General features: G+C 40.0%; 1 protein-coding gene across 1 annotated transcript in view; it reads left to right on the top strand.

Moving 5' to 3' along the window:
• Positions 1-16,116, top strand: part of LOC146491657 (aryl hydrocarbon receptor-like) — a 57,327-nt gene that overhangs the window by 8,494 nt on the left and 32,717 nt on the right. The window contains exon 3 of the mRNA XM_085152597.1: positions 8,295-8,410. Coding sequence (XP_085008723.1) covers positions 8,295-8,410 — 116 coding nt within the window. The remainder of the gene's footprint in view (positions 1-8,294; positions 8,411-16,116) is intronic.

The raw sequence follows: 16,116 nt of genomic DNA, 5'->3' as shown, positions 1-16,116 counted from the left end.
CCTGAGCACATGCGGTTATTTCCACAACAGAATCAGCCAGAAGGTCACGGCAATCTAAAAGTGATGTCGGGCTTGTTGCTTGCGCACAGAGATTTTCTGAATATTTTAATATAATTTTGTACTGTGATGTTGTTTTAAGTGAGCTATAAATAAAGTTGGGATTTGATTCAGTTTTATGTTGAGGAACATTATTCTGAAATTGTTCCACGGTTTGTAAATGCAGTTTTTTGCAGAACCCCTGCCCATCTTTACTTCTGAGAAACCTGCCTCTCTAAGATGTTTCTTTCATACCCTGTCACGTTACTGCCCTGTTGATAGATAGCTTAATTAGTTCCAAAATGTGCCTCCAGCTGTTTCTTTTTATGCCGCTTTCTTTGCCCGTCCTTTGTTGCCCATGTTCCAACTTCTTTGAGATGTGTTGCTACTACAGAATTAAAAAAGGGCCAACATCATTCTTAGAATAGTCCATTTTTGGGGGTTTAACCATTAGATTTGTTACATTTGAGGGTAGGGCTGTTCGATATAACGATATATATCGGATGACGCAGCTTATTGTGAAGTCTCCAGTACACCGATACCAACCAAAAATCTGTAAGCCCATCACAAACACTGAGAACATTTCAATTGAACTTTCAACTCTCCCTTCAACCTCTGTGATTATGTCTTTGTGCATCAGATTTCATTCCGCCTCATGAAGCAGCAAATGAAGGAGAAGAAAATGTCACATCAGACTTCGATGCTGCGTTCATGACATCTGGCAAAACTCATGAACTTGAAAGACGCTTGTCAGCAAATTTACTATCAAAAAAGAAAATACAGCTGCTGCACTACACAGCTGTTTCATGTTGATATGATTTTATTCATATTTATTCTCATCAAATTGTTCTAAATTCACATCCATGCAGAGCTGTCCTTAAAGTAGGAGTATTTCCTTTGAGTTTTACCTGCATTTTCTTAGGACACAAAACTGATGCAGGGGTCCTGCAGGTCATTAAAACAGGTGAAATTGAAATCAAGGACTTCAAGCAACCTTTTCAGGTCGTTTATTTATATGTGTGAACAGATTCACACCCCAATTGTGCAAGCTTTACACCAGGGGTGTCAAACTCAATTGCACAGGGGGCCAAAACTCAAGGCACACTTTAGGTCGCGGGCCAAACAAGATAAACATTTATTGAACACACTAAAACAATGTTTTTTAAACATAAATATGAATTAAAAACAGACAGCAATATTAGTCCAGATTAAATAAACTTAAAAAAATAAACTTTAACTTTAAATATTTTGCTCTTCATAAAAATATATCCTGTCAAAATTATGCAGGTTAGAAATATGAACATGCTGCCAAAAACCCCAGAAAAAATAAAGCACACACAAGGTTTGAGCCGCATGTAGACGGAGCTGGGCGTTGCTTCAGGAATGGAACTAATAAACTGTGCGGGCCATTCAGTGTCGTACTTTTCCTCGAGTGTATCATTACACTGCAGCTCAGCAAAGTGTGCTGACTTGGTTCAACATTACTTGGCAACAGGGAAAGTGAGGCAAGTTGCACTGGTGCATTTGTGACTGCTTCACTTGAAATGCCTTCACCGCATCATACCGCATCATCATAAACTTTTAGCTCAGATAAAATTTACGGTTTGCGTTACGGTGATCATTACATGCTCCATTTTTAGTACTTTACCACACAGCCTTTCCTGGTGTGTGATGCAGAGAGTGATATGCTGTTAACTCACCGGTACAGTTCTCCTGCATCTTTACTCGCATCCTGCTGACTAGTCCGCTTTTTTCACCGCGCAACACCGGCGCTCCATCTGTTGTCAGTCCAACAAGTTTGTCCCAGGGCAGTTTCACGTTGGTTATACTTTGACATATGTTTTAAAAAATATCTTTTCCTGTCGTTGTCCCGTGCATTGATTTGATGTCCAATATTTCCACTCCACGAATGAAGCGTGTTTTGTCTGGACACAAGACGTTGCACACCTTCATCATGCAGCTCTTCAGAGTGGTACCGGGCTGATTTGGCTCCTCTGCTACAATAAAACTTGCTTTCACAACAGCTTCACTTTGTGATTTTGCTCTGGTGAAAAAAAGTCTGCTGAAATGTCAGATTCTTCTTTAGCTCTTCTACCTTCTGTAGTTTCTGCTCTGCATTTAAGTTTTTCAGCTTATTCTGATGTTTTGTCTCGTAGTGTTGTCTTAAATTAAATTCCTTAATTACAGCAACATTAGCTCCACAAATAAGACACACGGATTTACCAGCAATATCTGTAAACATATATTCAGTCACCCACCTGTGCTGAAAGGCTCTGTTTACAGAATCAACTTTTCTCTTCGCCATTGTGAGGGGCTAGCTTCGCAATAACAGAAGTTTGACTTGATTGACGCGGGAATGTTCCCAAGTAGCCTAGCATTTGGCAAGGAGGCTGCAGCGCTGCGTTATGGGATCTGTTGTTTGTGTGTTATTAGCACCTCATATCGCCTTCTTTGGATTTTTATGCCTTTTCTTCTTTTCTCTGCCAATCCATGACTGATAGTGTTCCACTTAGGGGTGGGCGGTATAAACGTTGTACCGTAAAAATGATATGAATTTGACCAACGGTAGAGATTTTGACTATACCGCTCTACCACGATAGCGCATGTTGATGATGTCATCAAGCTGCACCTGTTTTGGTCGAACGTATCGCAGCGGCTGCAAGCAATATCATCTGCAAAATCTAACGGTACTTTTCTGAGTTTTTTGACAAGATCTCCAGCAACAGTGACTGAAATCCAGCTTAAACCATGACAGAGCCTCCACCGTATTTTACAGATGGCTGTAGGCGCTCACTGTTGTACCTCTCTCCTGACCTTCTCTGTACATACTGATGAGAATACTAAGGCCAGATCCATCACTCCATCAGACCTGTTTCCACAGTTCTTCTGTAATTTTTATACCTCAGCCTTTTCTCTCTGTTTCCCTTCCTTATGAATGGCCTCTTGACAGCCAGCCTTCCACTGAGACAATTTCTGATGAGGCTTCAGTGAACAGTAGATGATCAGCTGAAGGTCCAGATGGATCTCTTAGGTCCTGTGTCAGGTCTTTAATGGATTTGTTCCTGTTTCTTTAGGACATGACTTTCACATACTGTTTATCTGCTGCCGATAGGTCATGGTCACTGTTAAGTGGCTTAACACCTGAGTAACATTTTAATAATAAAAACTTGTTATAATAAAATAATAAAACTTGTTTATAAAATTTATAAAACTGGTGCTTCTGAATGTATGGAACAAGATCTGGTCTTTAGATTGCGACATTTGGGACGAGTGTAAAATTGATTTATTTGCAGTTTTTAGAGAAGGCAGAGGTCCTTCATAAAAATTTAACACCCACACCCACAAACACATTGTAGTTTGCAGACAGTGCTCTCTGTTTTGCTTCTGTTGTCTCCAGGGAGGTGCTCTCCTCTGCACTCGTCTGAACCTTTGAAAAATTCATTTCCATCGCTCGCTCTGTGAACGTGGGCCTGCAGGAGGATGAGATTAGATGGGGTCACCATTTGCGTCGTCATCCCTCTGTTGTCAGCTGGTCGTCTTAGCTGCAGGTCAACCTCACAGTTGTTGTGTTTGCTTGTTGTTGAGTGCTGGACCTGGAAGCACGATTGCGACTTTGCCTGGATTAAAGTCAGAAACAAATCCACTGACTCTCAGATATTCAGGCTCACATACAGCTTTGTGAACTGATGCCGAAGCTCTGTGCAAGTCTTCTAACAAAGTTTTCTGGATCAGGTGAAGGAGCTGATGTTCTGAAGTCAATAGTAGACTGTTTTATAGCTTACTTTGACAGAAAGCTTTAAAAGTACTGTGTATTAGGGCTGGGCGATATATCGAGTTTTTAAAAAATATCGATATATTTTCATACGAGATATAAGATGTGACAATATCCTTTATATCGATATAGTCTATGTTACGTTATAATTATACTTGTGGAGCCACAAGTTTGCCTCTCTTTCGTCCACTTTTGCCTCTGCGCAACGTTACTCGGCCTCGCCTCTCCTTCACTGAACACAACTCCCCCTCCTCCCCCATAGCTTCACCTGCAGGCAGTGACAAGATGGACACGACAAATCTCCGGTAGCGAGTTGTGGGGCTGGACGGCGTCAACGTGTTAGCGAGCTAACCGCGCTAACGAGCTAACCACGCTAACGACATGCAGCCCACAGGGGCTGCATGGCCTAAAATCCTTTCATTTTCTCAAAAGTTGACAGCGCGCTATTCTGGTTGTTCTTACTGACCGCAAACCGATTTTAGGTGGTACACGGCGCTCAGCAATCTGTCAAAAAAAATGTTTTAGTACGACTTTGGTAAGCTACGGAGCTGCAGCGCTTGATGGATTGTCGGAGCATTACGACTACCGTAGTCTGGAGCCTCGCGGAGTGATACGTACTGTGCGTCAACCTACTATTACCGTATTGTGTGTGTATAAGGGCCATAAAGAGGATTTCAAACTCAAGGCTGTCAGTCACGTAGTAGAAGTTGGGAACAGAGCAGCTGGGAAATCTGTCTTTGTTATTATGCTCAGCATGTGTTAGTTTACATTTTGACTGCACAATTATGAGCTTTTTGTTATGCACAAAAACAACATTGTTTTCTTTTATTCATGGAGCATTATTATTTAATAAATGCTGATAATTTATTTTTGAGTAATTTCTTCATGTAACTCTATGCTATATGTAAATAAAAATGCCTGTGTGACATCTGGAACACAGTGTGACTAAGAACTTTCTTTTTGTTCTTAACTTATGGCTTTAAAAAAATATCGAGATATATATCTTATATCGCCATCCAGCTAAAAAATATCGAGATATGAATTTTGGGTCATATCGCCCAGCCCTACTGTGTATTTTGTCTGTCAGAGCTTGGACCTCCAAGCACATGGTTGCTATCATTGAATAAGCATCCAAGAAGATGGTTGTATGTCCAAAAACCAGCTGTTAAGTCATCATAAATGGTAGAAACAATACAATAAAAAGGATCTTTTAGTCATTTATCAATACACTTTAATGTGACAGGTCTTTACAACTGAAAACTATAGGCTGTATGTAAAAGATGGACATGGCCACTGTGATGTCACCCGTGGGATTCTTGAATTTTTATGTGTCAGTGTTACCATTTTATGTCCTGGTTATTTTCTGCCTATAAAAATATCAGGGTTTTTTACTGAACTTTATCGATATTTTGTAAATATCCATGGAAATTAAAACACATGGAAAAACATCCATAAAACATAATGTGGAAAAATCCTTCATTTTCAAACAGTACTTGTTGTACTTTCAGTACTTTTAAAGATGAAAATAAAAGATTAAAACTAAATACAAATAAAAAGTAATTAGCTTGGTAAGCAGCTAAACCAAAACCAGTACCAGTGTGTGGAATTTGGTACTGTTTCCGGTGCTTTGCTTCATTTGAAATAGTAAATTCAAAGTTTTCTCAAACAAAATAAGTCCATACTTCTCTGTGTTTTATTATTTATTTACAACATTTTGCTGTCAGACGATGTAAATGATGTAAGCATCAGTCTCCTGGTGTTTGTGTACTAAAATATTAAATAGTAAAAGTTATAAGAACTAGTCCATTTACCATTTACCTGCTAACATTTCAGACATATCGTCCGACATAACATATTTGTTTACCATAAATAGTATGCTGATAAGAAATGTCAGCGTAACCATCATAAAACTTATAAAACTGCTTATCCAGCTACCTTACTAGTACCTATAAGTGATTTTCTACTTTATTTTGAGATTTGTTCGTACAAGACTCATTCACACAGACATTCTTTGAAGGGCCTAGTGTTGCCTGCATCGAGTTTTTGTTCAGGTTTGAGTCATCACATGGTCTCACTCTTTTTCTTCTTCTAACCCAGATGTGCTCGGGTACCAAAATTTTATTTAGTGCAAATCGGTACTGAGTATTTTGGTACCGTAAAAGGTACAGAGCACTGCCTTCAACCCTACTGATACCTGATAGTATTATAATAAAATACTACAATTTCACACAGTAAAATGCAACATTCTTGGGTGTTTTTCTAGTTTAATAAACATTTTGCCACTGCAAGCCAAATTATTCATCAGATGAGTCAATGATTCGAGCATTTATTGAACCTTCTGACGAGTTAACCAAAAAACATTCAATCTTAGCTTTCATCGTATTTGCTACATAACTTATCTCTACAATTTTGGGGGAGTATTTATTGTTTAACAATGTATTGTGCAATGTATTTAGGTTTTGGGGGGACATCACACTGATTATAAAGAAATCTTAAAATCTGTATGTATCAGTTATGACACACTAAGCACTAAAGGGATATACTCTTGACATGCCTGGTAGTATGAAACACTCTAATACAATGAGAAGAGTGGGGTAAAGCGGCTACAAAATGTTTTAGAGCCAATATTTAGCAGCACACGTTGAACTAACTTGCTAACTGACTGAAAGGCATTGGAGCAGTAAAGTGAGTGTAGATGCTACTGTATAAACAGCAGAAACAAGCAGTTACTCACTTATGACCCTTGTCTTTTGTAGTCTTGTTTGGAAACTGAGGTGCAGGTAGAGCCAAGTGAACTCCCTCAGTTACTGATGTGTTACTATGATAATATCGCGTTCCTGTTTACTGTAACTTTTCTGTGCACATACTGCAGTGTCTATTCGAGTGAGGACCTCTTGAGGTTTCCTGTGAAGTCCTTCGGTCTTCACAGGAAACCTCTGTGAATCTTCATCAACCTCTGTTTGCAAACACATGTCGCTTCTCCTCCTCCTCATGGTTGCCTCGGGGTGTTTTTTGTCCAATGGCTCAAAGTCATGACGTCAGGGTCCAAAAACCCCCTTCCACCCTGTCTCGCTCTTAATAATTGATGGTCGACAGGCTTTATTTTGTGTGTGAGTCATCAGCAGACAAAGGTTTGGCTGCAGCTCCCTGAGGAGTCGCTGTTTGAATTAAAGGCCCAAAGCACAATGTTGTCATACTAATTTAATCTAAGCAACTCTTTGCTGACAATACTAGAAGTATGTTAAAGGTTTAAAGTGGCTCCTATCCCTGTGAAGTGATCCTGGAAATGTAACTGGATCAGATAATAACCAAGAGGATCTCATTCAGCAGAGACTGCTGTTGTTTCCATCCAAAATCATAACTTTCTAATGGCTCTATGCCGAGGTTTGTGTTTGGTCATCATGCTGTGCATTACCACCGAGGGCTGGTCAACATAGCCACTCCATTCGTGATATTAAAGAGGTACGATGGAGCATTATTAAATCTCGCGAGGCGTCTGGATCATGATCAGAAGAAACCGCTTGACCGTCCCAACCTCCGGCCTCTATATTGTCAGAGACTTCCTCCTCTGTTAAGGTTTCCACTGGTGCTTCAGAAAAGCTCTTTGTTTCCTTCAGACTTGACCTGCTACAGATTTTCTCCTCAGGGGTGCGCGCACACACACACACACACACACACACACATGCATAATACACCATCTTCCATGGTTGGTCTCAGGACTCTGAAGTTGTTACTACCAAGGGTGGCACAACCAGTTATTAGGTTTTTCACCCAGGACCAGGTAAATTGGGATATCCTTTCCCTGAATAAATGAAATCATCATTTAAAAATTGCATTTGTATTCAGTCAGGTTATTTTTGTCTAATATTAAAATTTTGTTGCAAAAACTAAGAAATCAGCCATCATTGCTTTGGTTTATTCTCTAGCTAAAATTAGGCAACATTTCCATACCTCATATGTGTTTTTCACAACAGCAGTCCTGCCTCCTCCACCCTCTATAATGGCAGTTCCTTCATGTAAAGTTCACACACTATTTGCAGTTCTGAGAATGTCTTTGAAGCAGACATTTTCCTGCTCTGTGCTGCATCTGAGGAAGTACAACTGTGTTATGACACACTAAGCACTATCCCAGCCTGATTCTCCCAAAATGATCCAAAGTTCATGTGTAAAAACAGTCTTTCCTTAAGGTGTTGCTCTCTCCCTCTTCACACCTTCATTTAAGGTGTTACTCCCTCTATGCTGTGTCCTGAAATCCCCCTCTGTCATTCTGTCTCTTTCTGTAAAGCTGTTATTCCCACTGGCCTTCCTGTAAAAATATCTTAAAACAAAGCTCCTGAAAACCCTCTGGCTTCTTCACTACGGGATGCAGCTGCAAAGGATAAATTTAAACGCAAAACGTTTTTTCCATTTTTGTTCCTGAATTACTCGACCTGGTTTACCCGGACCTTTGCTGGTCATCACTAACTTGTCCCCTTTGTTTCTGCAGTGGCATTGAAGAACCGGCTATCCAGTGGCACGAACAGGAGCAGCGATCACAACAATGCCAGCAAGACGACGGGAGCTACAGAGGTCCAGATACCCGAGGGGGAGCTGCTTCTTCAGGTGGGTGAGAGCCAGACATGTTTTACCTGCTGACATCCATCTGTTTTATTGCACTTTGCTCCAAAGAAGCCCAGTTCAGGTTGTGGTATTTTCTTGAGAATGTGAAGACAATAACTCCCAATTTTACCAGTCTTGTAATGTTATAGAATTCTTCCAAAAAAAATCCAGAAGCCTGGATTGTTGGGTTTTTCTCTGTACATATTATTGTTGGGTCTACAATATAAAGCGCCTTGAGGCGACTGTTGTTGTGATTTGGCGCTATATAAATAAAATTGAATTGAATTGAATTGAAACCTGCACTCAGACTTCAGGTTTAAGCCTGAGTTCTCAGGCACACTTCTGAAGCTGCGGACCTAACCTGCTCTAGAGAAGATTATTTTAAAGATAAGATATCAAAACAGACAAAATAGCATCACCATTCCCAGAAAACCCCTCAGACTTGGGTGCTCAGATGGCCTGAAGTTTTTAGAGATCATGTGAAGTTTATGTCTTTACAACATAGATTCTCCTTCATCGCGGAATTAAAAGCAAAACCAGTGTTATGGCCAACCTATCAGATGGAAAACAGCTGTTCCAAACTTTAGGAGCTACTGCCTAAAAGGTGGTCGCCTGTGGATATGAAATTTAAAGGTGTGGAACAGCTAAATAGCCCCAGTCACATAGAGTAAGTTCTCAGCAAATCAGCTACTTAAGCAGGAGCCATGCAGAGTTCACAATGAATTCTAAATTTCAGTGGAATCAAATAAAAGGAAGAAAGAAAAGCATGATTGATGATAAGGGAACTTTTAAGGGTCACTTTTAAGTTGAGCCAAACCCTCTTTTCACCTAAATTTATTTATAACCATATCGATTCAGTACCAATACCATCGTTGGTATCGATGTTTGGATCAATCCGGCCAACCTCTAAAACCATCTAATAACTGTAGAAGAAATAGATGTGTTTCTCAACATGGGTTTTTAAAGCTCGACTAGTCTTTTTCACCGGTGCCACTGCTAACTGTGTGCCTCTGAGGCTCTCAGTTTGTGGCTTTTTTCGCTGCATCATGCAGAGAATGTCCACACTTGGTGGTTTATAAGGTCAGTGGAAACCTTGTGGTGGAGGAGAGACTGCTCTGCACAGCAGGACACGGAGACAAATGGCTTGTTTTCCTTGACTTACAGCGGTGACATCTCCCCTTTGGATGTGCACTCGAGAGTTTCACTTTGCCACAGTGAGCTGTTGTTTAACCGAACATGACTTCCATCTCACACTTTTGCTGTTATTACTCCCTACACTTGGTAAAGTTATTTAAAATATATATATATATAGGGATGGGTATCGTTTAGGTTTTATCCGATACCGGTGCCAAACCGGTACTTTTGAAACGGTGCCGGTGCTTAAATGGTGCTCAAACCGGTGCTTAAAGAATGGAAAACACAAAATTGGTCCAAAAACGTCTCATGTTCAGCTGTTTTTTTGTAAAAAGATAACAATGTTAGCCTTTTCTGCAGCTATAGGGCATATATGGTATCACTCTTGGCTGGAAGCAGTGCTTAAACAATGGAAAAAACACAAACTTTGTCCAAAATCCTCTTATGTTTAGCTGTTTTCCACTTTTTCTTTGGTCATTTTAGCCTTTTTGGCCAGGGTGAAGGGAGTATCTGCCATCAAACAAGAAGACAGCCACATGTAGCTATGATGGTGTTTGCTAGTTCACCTTACATGCATTAATGTAATAACGTGGTTAGCCTACTCAACGTAATTACACACGAACAACATTAAGCTACTGATGCAGAGAAGAACAGCTGCTGCTGCATCATCATCCGTCATCATTTCTGCTACACTGGCAGGGCTAGGGGCCAGGACTCTCCTCTTCAGGTTTTTGGGGGATGTTGCTAACTCCAGGTCCGATAACAGGCAACCCACAAGCAGTAGATGTGCACGGTGTGAGGTCTCGCAACAAGCTATCAAATACGGCGCATTTCTCGGCTTTAAAAAAGAACGCTATGCGGCGCCAGGTGTTTCATCAGATTTGAGGTGTTACCTCCTTTGACAGTATCACAGTATCAGCTTAAAGCACTTGTTGCAGGCTGCTGAGTTTGCATATTTTGCTGAGAAGTACAGCCAGACTTTTGACCGCTTCGCCTTGGGCATTTTTAATCTGTAGCTTTGCTCTAAAAGAACGTACGTACCTGGACCCGCCTACTATCCTCGGAACGTAAAATGATTGGCTAGAATCTAAAGCGTATCATTCCATACCAGTTGGTGGCGCTAATGCACCTTTCAGTTGTTTGCCAACCGCCAATACAAATGTAAGGAAGAAGAAAGTGTATCACAGCTCAGGAAAAAAAGCACCGAAATAAAGCACCGAAATGTGCGCTGCTTTTCGGTCTGGTTACTACCGTTTATGTCAGAACCGGTGCCATCATGGCACCGGATACCGGTACCCATCCCTATATATGTATATATATATATATATATATATATATATATATATATATATATATATATATATATATATATATATATATATATTATATATATATATATATATATATATATATATATATATATATAATTGAATAAGGGGCTCAGGATACTTAAGGTGAACACAGACACTGAAAATTAATAATACTGCTCCATAACATCAGCTTACCTCAGTGTTTTGGGAAAATTCGTTTTCACACTGGATATTTCCAGGTCCAAAGGTTCCTTCACTTCCCAAAAGTAAACAAACACTCAGACACCACTAATAGCTAAAAATGGTCCAAGTATTTTTAGCTCCAATAAAATGGTCAGTGTTAACCCTTTAAAACCGGTCGGAGCAGACACGCTCTGTTTTGCGTAACTATTTTTAAATCCCGGTAGCTAGCTAGCGCAATAATTTTTTTTTGCATATGAAACCTGAGGAGTTGTACTTACATCTTATGCCATCAGCTTGTCCTAGGTCACAGTTTCCTTCCACATATAGCTTTGCAAAAACTGCATAAAAAGCGCTTGCAGCAACAAAAACATGATATTCCAGAAACACGCTTTGCCGATCCGATCAGCTGTTCATAACACTTCCTACATTGGATTAGACCGAACTATCGCATGTCCGCCATGACCTGGCCGAAACCGGAAGTGACGTTATTTTCGCGGAAATGTAGTTTTTTACCGTCCGGGCCTCAATGAGCATATACTGGTGTTTTAAAAAGTTATGTTTGACTTTATGACTTTCTGTGTCGTTTTTGGGATGCTTAGGACTCATATTGCACTGCTGGAAATAGTTTATTTTGATGCATATGCTGCTTTTTTGCAAATTTGCACCATAATATTTATTTTTGTTTTTCCTGCAGTGTATAAAAATTGGTGTATTTCAAAAATAAAACTATGAAGGCACTCAAAATAAATTTCCTGTGGTGGGAAACTATTTTGTGCAACTTTTTTGTATTTACAGTTTTGAGGGATAAGCCTCTTAAATTTCTCTAACTAGAAATATATGTTAAAAAAACAAAAACGATTTTCAATTTTTTTGTAGTTTATTGCACTTTTTTGCAATTTATGTAATCACTATGCACTTAATGCAGACATATTATTAAAATCTAGGCTGTAATGGTTGTATTGATGTATAGCAACTTGAATGCTCCCAAAAATGGCACTACAGCATGTAAAAATATAATATAAGCTCTTGCGGACTTGGTTCTATGGTAGGTCTTAAAGGGTTAAAGTTTAACATCCAGACATCAATGAAAGAGAGGATGTGCGAGATAGAACTTAGCACTAAAACAAAACACAGCATTTCTATAATGTTGGGTGTAAAGAAAGACAGAAAACTAAATAGCAACGTTTGGAAAGTTAGTGAAGTTGGGCTAGTTTATATATAGTAGTGTGCTAGCTGGTGGCTAGCTACAGTTCTATGGTTAGGCTAACACAAGCACATTAGCACAGGAAAGATGGAGGATGAGGGTCAGAGACAAATGCCACCATTGGGCGGGAAGAAGATGCCGAAAACAGAATAAAATAAAAAAAACAAACAAAATAAACACTGACTCACTGCACTGTCTTCTGGTCAAATTTGGTATTGCACGACAGCACAGTCCAGGCCTAGTGTGACTTGAACAGGATATCTTGTCAACACAACAAAGGATATAAAGTCATAGAAGTTGTTTCTTTACAATCTCTTTATAGATTTAGTTCATTTTGGGAAGTTTTACACTATTTTAAATAATTAATGATAAAATTAAAATACAGGAAAACATGTCTGGATGTTTTCAGTCCTCCAAATCCTGGTGGTCTAAAGTGCTGGAGTTGAAGGCATCTCGACTTCGTTAAGTTTTAAAGATGTTTCTTTTTAGTTCTGAAAGCTCAAGGGTATAGAGATCGACAGACCACGTGACATGTGCGCGTTGCATTGTAGGTACGAGCAGCAGCAAAATCAAAACACTGCATCAAGCGCTAGCATTTCCAGCACCGGTAACCATTCATTCTGCTGTTTTAATCCCTACTTGCATTTTATTTGCCCCCTGTTTATCTCTGTGTGACTGTTGTCTTGTAATAGCCCGTGCACGCTAGCCACTTTTACCTACAATCCTTTGTGGTTGTATCCCGGAAATAAGGTCACATTTTCGAACTCGATTCCCTATCCCAAGGACTGTCGCCTTGACGGTGGCCCAGACACTCTAGGACATGTCAGGGGATGTTTGTGAGTTGTTGCCCCACCCTGTAATCCCATGAATCATTAAGGTTACTTAGATTGAGGTGTGAATGTTAATTAAAGGGTCTTTTCTGGGCTCTCAGGACTGTGTTACAGGTGACTGATAGCTGGCTGATAGTTGTGGACTATAACCTGTGGTCATTCCAGATGACTTCCTGTACTCTACTCTTTCCTCAAACCATCCGCTTTCTTGTTCCAAAAAGCGTTATTCCGAGTGTTTGTCATAGTGAGAATCCTGCTTTATGATGGCAAAGACTAAACTGTTGTTAGACACTTGTTAGTCCATCATGCCTGTCTTTTTGAATGCAAAAACAATTGATCAGATTATTGCAGAGAAGAAATTAAATGCACATTTAGCTGTTTTTCCTAATCCAAAGACATTTGATTGACTTCTCATTTATTGCATGCCAATCTTGACCATCCAGGACGGTGTCGCCTTATAAACCTATGAACTGTATTACAGTACCTTTATGTGGCTCCATAGAGTTGTGGTTAACATATTCACCTAAAAAGATAATCAGTTTTAGAGCAGGAGGAGACACAAATTACTGTGAGAGCTGTGTAATCCCATCTGTTGTGGCTATTCTTTGCAAGTAAGCAACTGAAAGGTGTTTAATGGTAAATACAGTAGTAGTAGGTGTGGGGGTGGGCGGTATAAATGGTATACGGTAGAAACGATATGAATTTGGCCAACGGTAGAGATTTTGACTATACTGCTCTACCGCGATAGCGCATGTTGATGATGTCATCAAGCTGTGCCTGTTTTGGTCAAAAGCATTGCAGCGGCTGCAAGCAATATCATCTGCAAATTATGCCGGGCGACAGTAATAGCAAATAGATGAAGTACGTTTTGAAATATGAGGAAAGCCAAAAACTGCGCTTCTTCCACTTCCGTACCATTGATTCATTAATGTCAATTTCTCTCGCAGCTGCTCTATTCCCTTGTTGTTGCAGTATATTAATGACTAACCTCGTATTGTGGATGGATTATCTCAGTTGTTCTCCTGACTGAAATTTGCTCCATTTACAGCATCCTGCCATGCGATTTGTCCCTAACCATCAGGAACCCTTGCGTTAACTTTTATAGAGTGGAAAAAAGTTAGCATTCATCCTCCAGCTTCACTGTGTTAATGTTATGCTAACATAGCTGTGTCGCTAGCGATCACATAGCACATCATTATATACCAGCTAGTCCAACTTCAGCAACTCTATAAAAGTCACTGCTGTGTAGTTTTCTGTCTTCATTTATGTTGGAAGCGATGGCAGAGCTGTACGTTTTAATTTTTCATAAATCTCTCAGTCAGAACATGCTATATGATGTTTGGGTGGAAACTAGCGAGCTAACTTCCTGCTAGCTTCTAAATTCTGTTTCCATGGATAAATTCTGTTTTCATGGAAGCCTGATGTTAAACTTGATTGTTACACCTGATAAAGCAGGATGCTGATCATTTTATTAAAGAAGAAAGTATTTAGACAGTTTTTAACTCTCAGTGATGCCGCAGTGTTCGTTTGACTTTGGGAGTGTTGAGGACAGAGTTTTGGACCCAGATTACTCTGCGAGGCTCCTGACTACGGTAGCCGTAATGCTCCGACAATCTATCAAGCGGTGTGGCTTTGTAGCTTACGAAAGTCATACTTAAACACTTTTTGACAGATTTTTGAGCGCTGTGTACCACATAAAATCAGTTCGAGGTCAGTAAGCACAACCAGAATTCATACATAAGGCGCACCAGATTATAGGATTTTAAGTGCGCCTTATAGTGCAGAAGATACGGTATACAGAAGAAAAGAATATATCGCGATATATATCATTACCGCACACGCTTCAAATTTAACCGCAATATGGATTTTAGGCCATATCGCCCAGCCCTTGGTAGGTGTCAACATGGCTCTTCTTTCCATTTTGTTTGTTTCATTTTGTTCCAGTCGATTAAAGGATGATGTGAAACATAAACCTTCTGCTACTAGCAAGTTCGGCAATGTAGTCCACACATTATGTAACAGGACATACCTGAAATGTACCTCTTCAGCGTCAGCAAAACTTTTGATTCAGCAAAACAGCCGAAACTAGACCTCAAGAAAAGACAATGTTTGGAGGTCATTCTGGTAGATGGCTGACATTTTTATTCAGTGTCTTTGGTACTGGTATATAACCCATAGAGGGCGCTCAGAATAAAAGTCTGAATTGACAAGTTATAAAATGCAGATAATTTTAGAGACAGACTTTAACACAGAGTTCACCGACCTCAATCTGTTTATTGATAAATGCATTGATCCCAAGGGCTCGGTGAGCAGCAGCAATGAAGAGGAGGAGAAAGGCTGAACCTTCCTGTCTTCAACTGCTCTCTTCCATTACAGACAGCAGTCCATGAATTATACAGATCCGGTGAGGGCATCTATTATTGAAGTGAAGACGAACAAAGTGTGTTGGTGGAAATAAACTAAAAGCATTTAAAGTATTCTTGGATGTTTCACAGTATAGCCCTGAATCTAACACACACACAGCCCAGTGCTGATTGTGTGTGCGGGAGCAGAGATAAAGAGGACTGACAGCCGACTCAGAGCACTCTGCACAGAACAGGAAGAGGAGAGGGTCGGATTAGACAAGGCGAAGCTTTAAATTCGTCTTTGAGGCTGGAGTAGACACACACACACACTCCCACACTCACACACAGTTCTCCTGTGTTTTGTTGGCACTGCTTGCTGCCACTGGGTTGTCGTCTTTCAGGGAACGCACAAACATTTATAACACGAACACACACGCAAACACACTCGGTCTCAGTCTCTGGAGACAGAGACCGTCCTGCAGACAGAAGAAGCTACTGTAAATATTTATACACAGAACACGTGTGCCACTCCACTGTGTACTGTGCGTGTGTGTGTGTTTGCACACTTTGCACAGATACAGATTTTATTCTGTTTAATATTTTAACATCTGTTTTTTTTAACAGGTGTATTCTCCTCATTTCTCCTCATTCACAGCTCAAAATGATCCTTATTATTCGTAGCCTTTCAGTTCCTCTTCTGAAG

Source organism: Neolamprologus multifasciatus, chromosome 23 (genome assembly GCF_963576455.1).
Source record: "Neolamprologus multifasciatus chromosome 23, fNeoMul1.2, whole genome shotgun sequence".
NCBI classification, from domain to species: domain Eukaryota; kingdom Metazoa; phylum Chordata; class Actinopteri; order Cichliformes; family Cichlidae; genus Neolamprologus; species Neolamprologus multifasciatus.
Note: the sequence above shows the minus strand (reverse complement) of the source record. Positions and strands in the feature narration are given on the sequence as shown.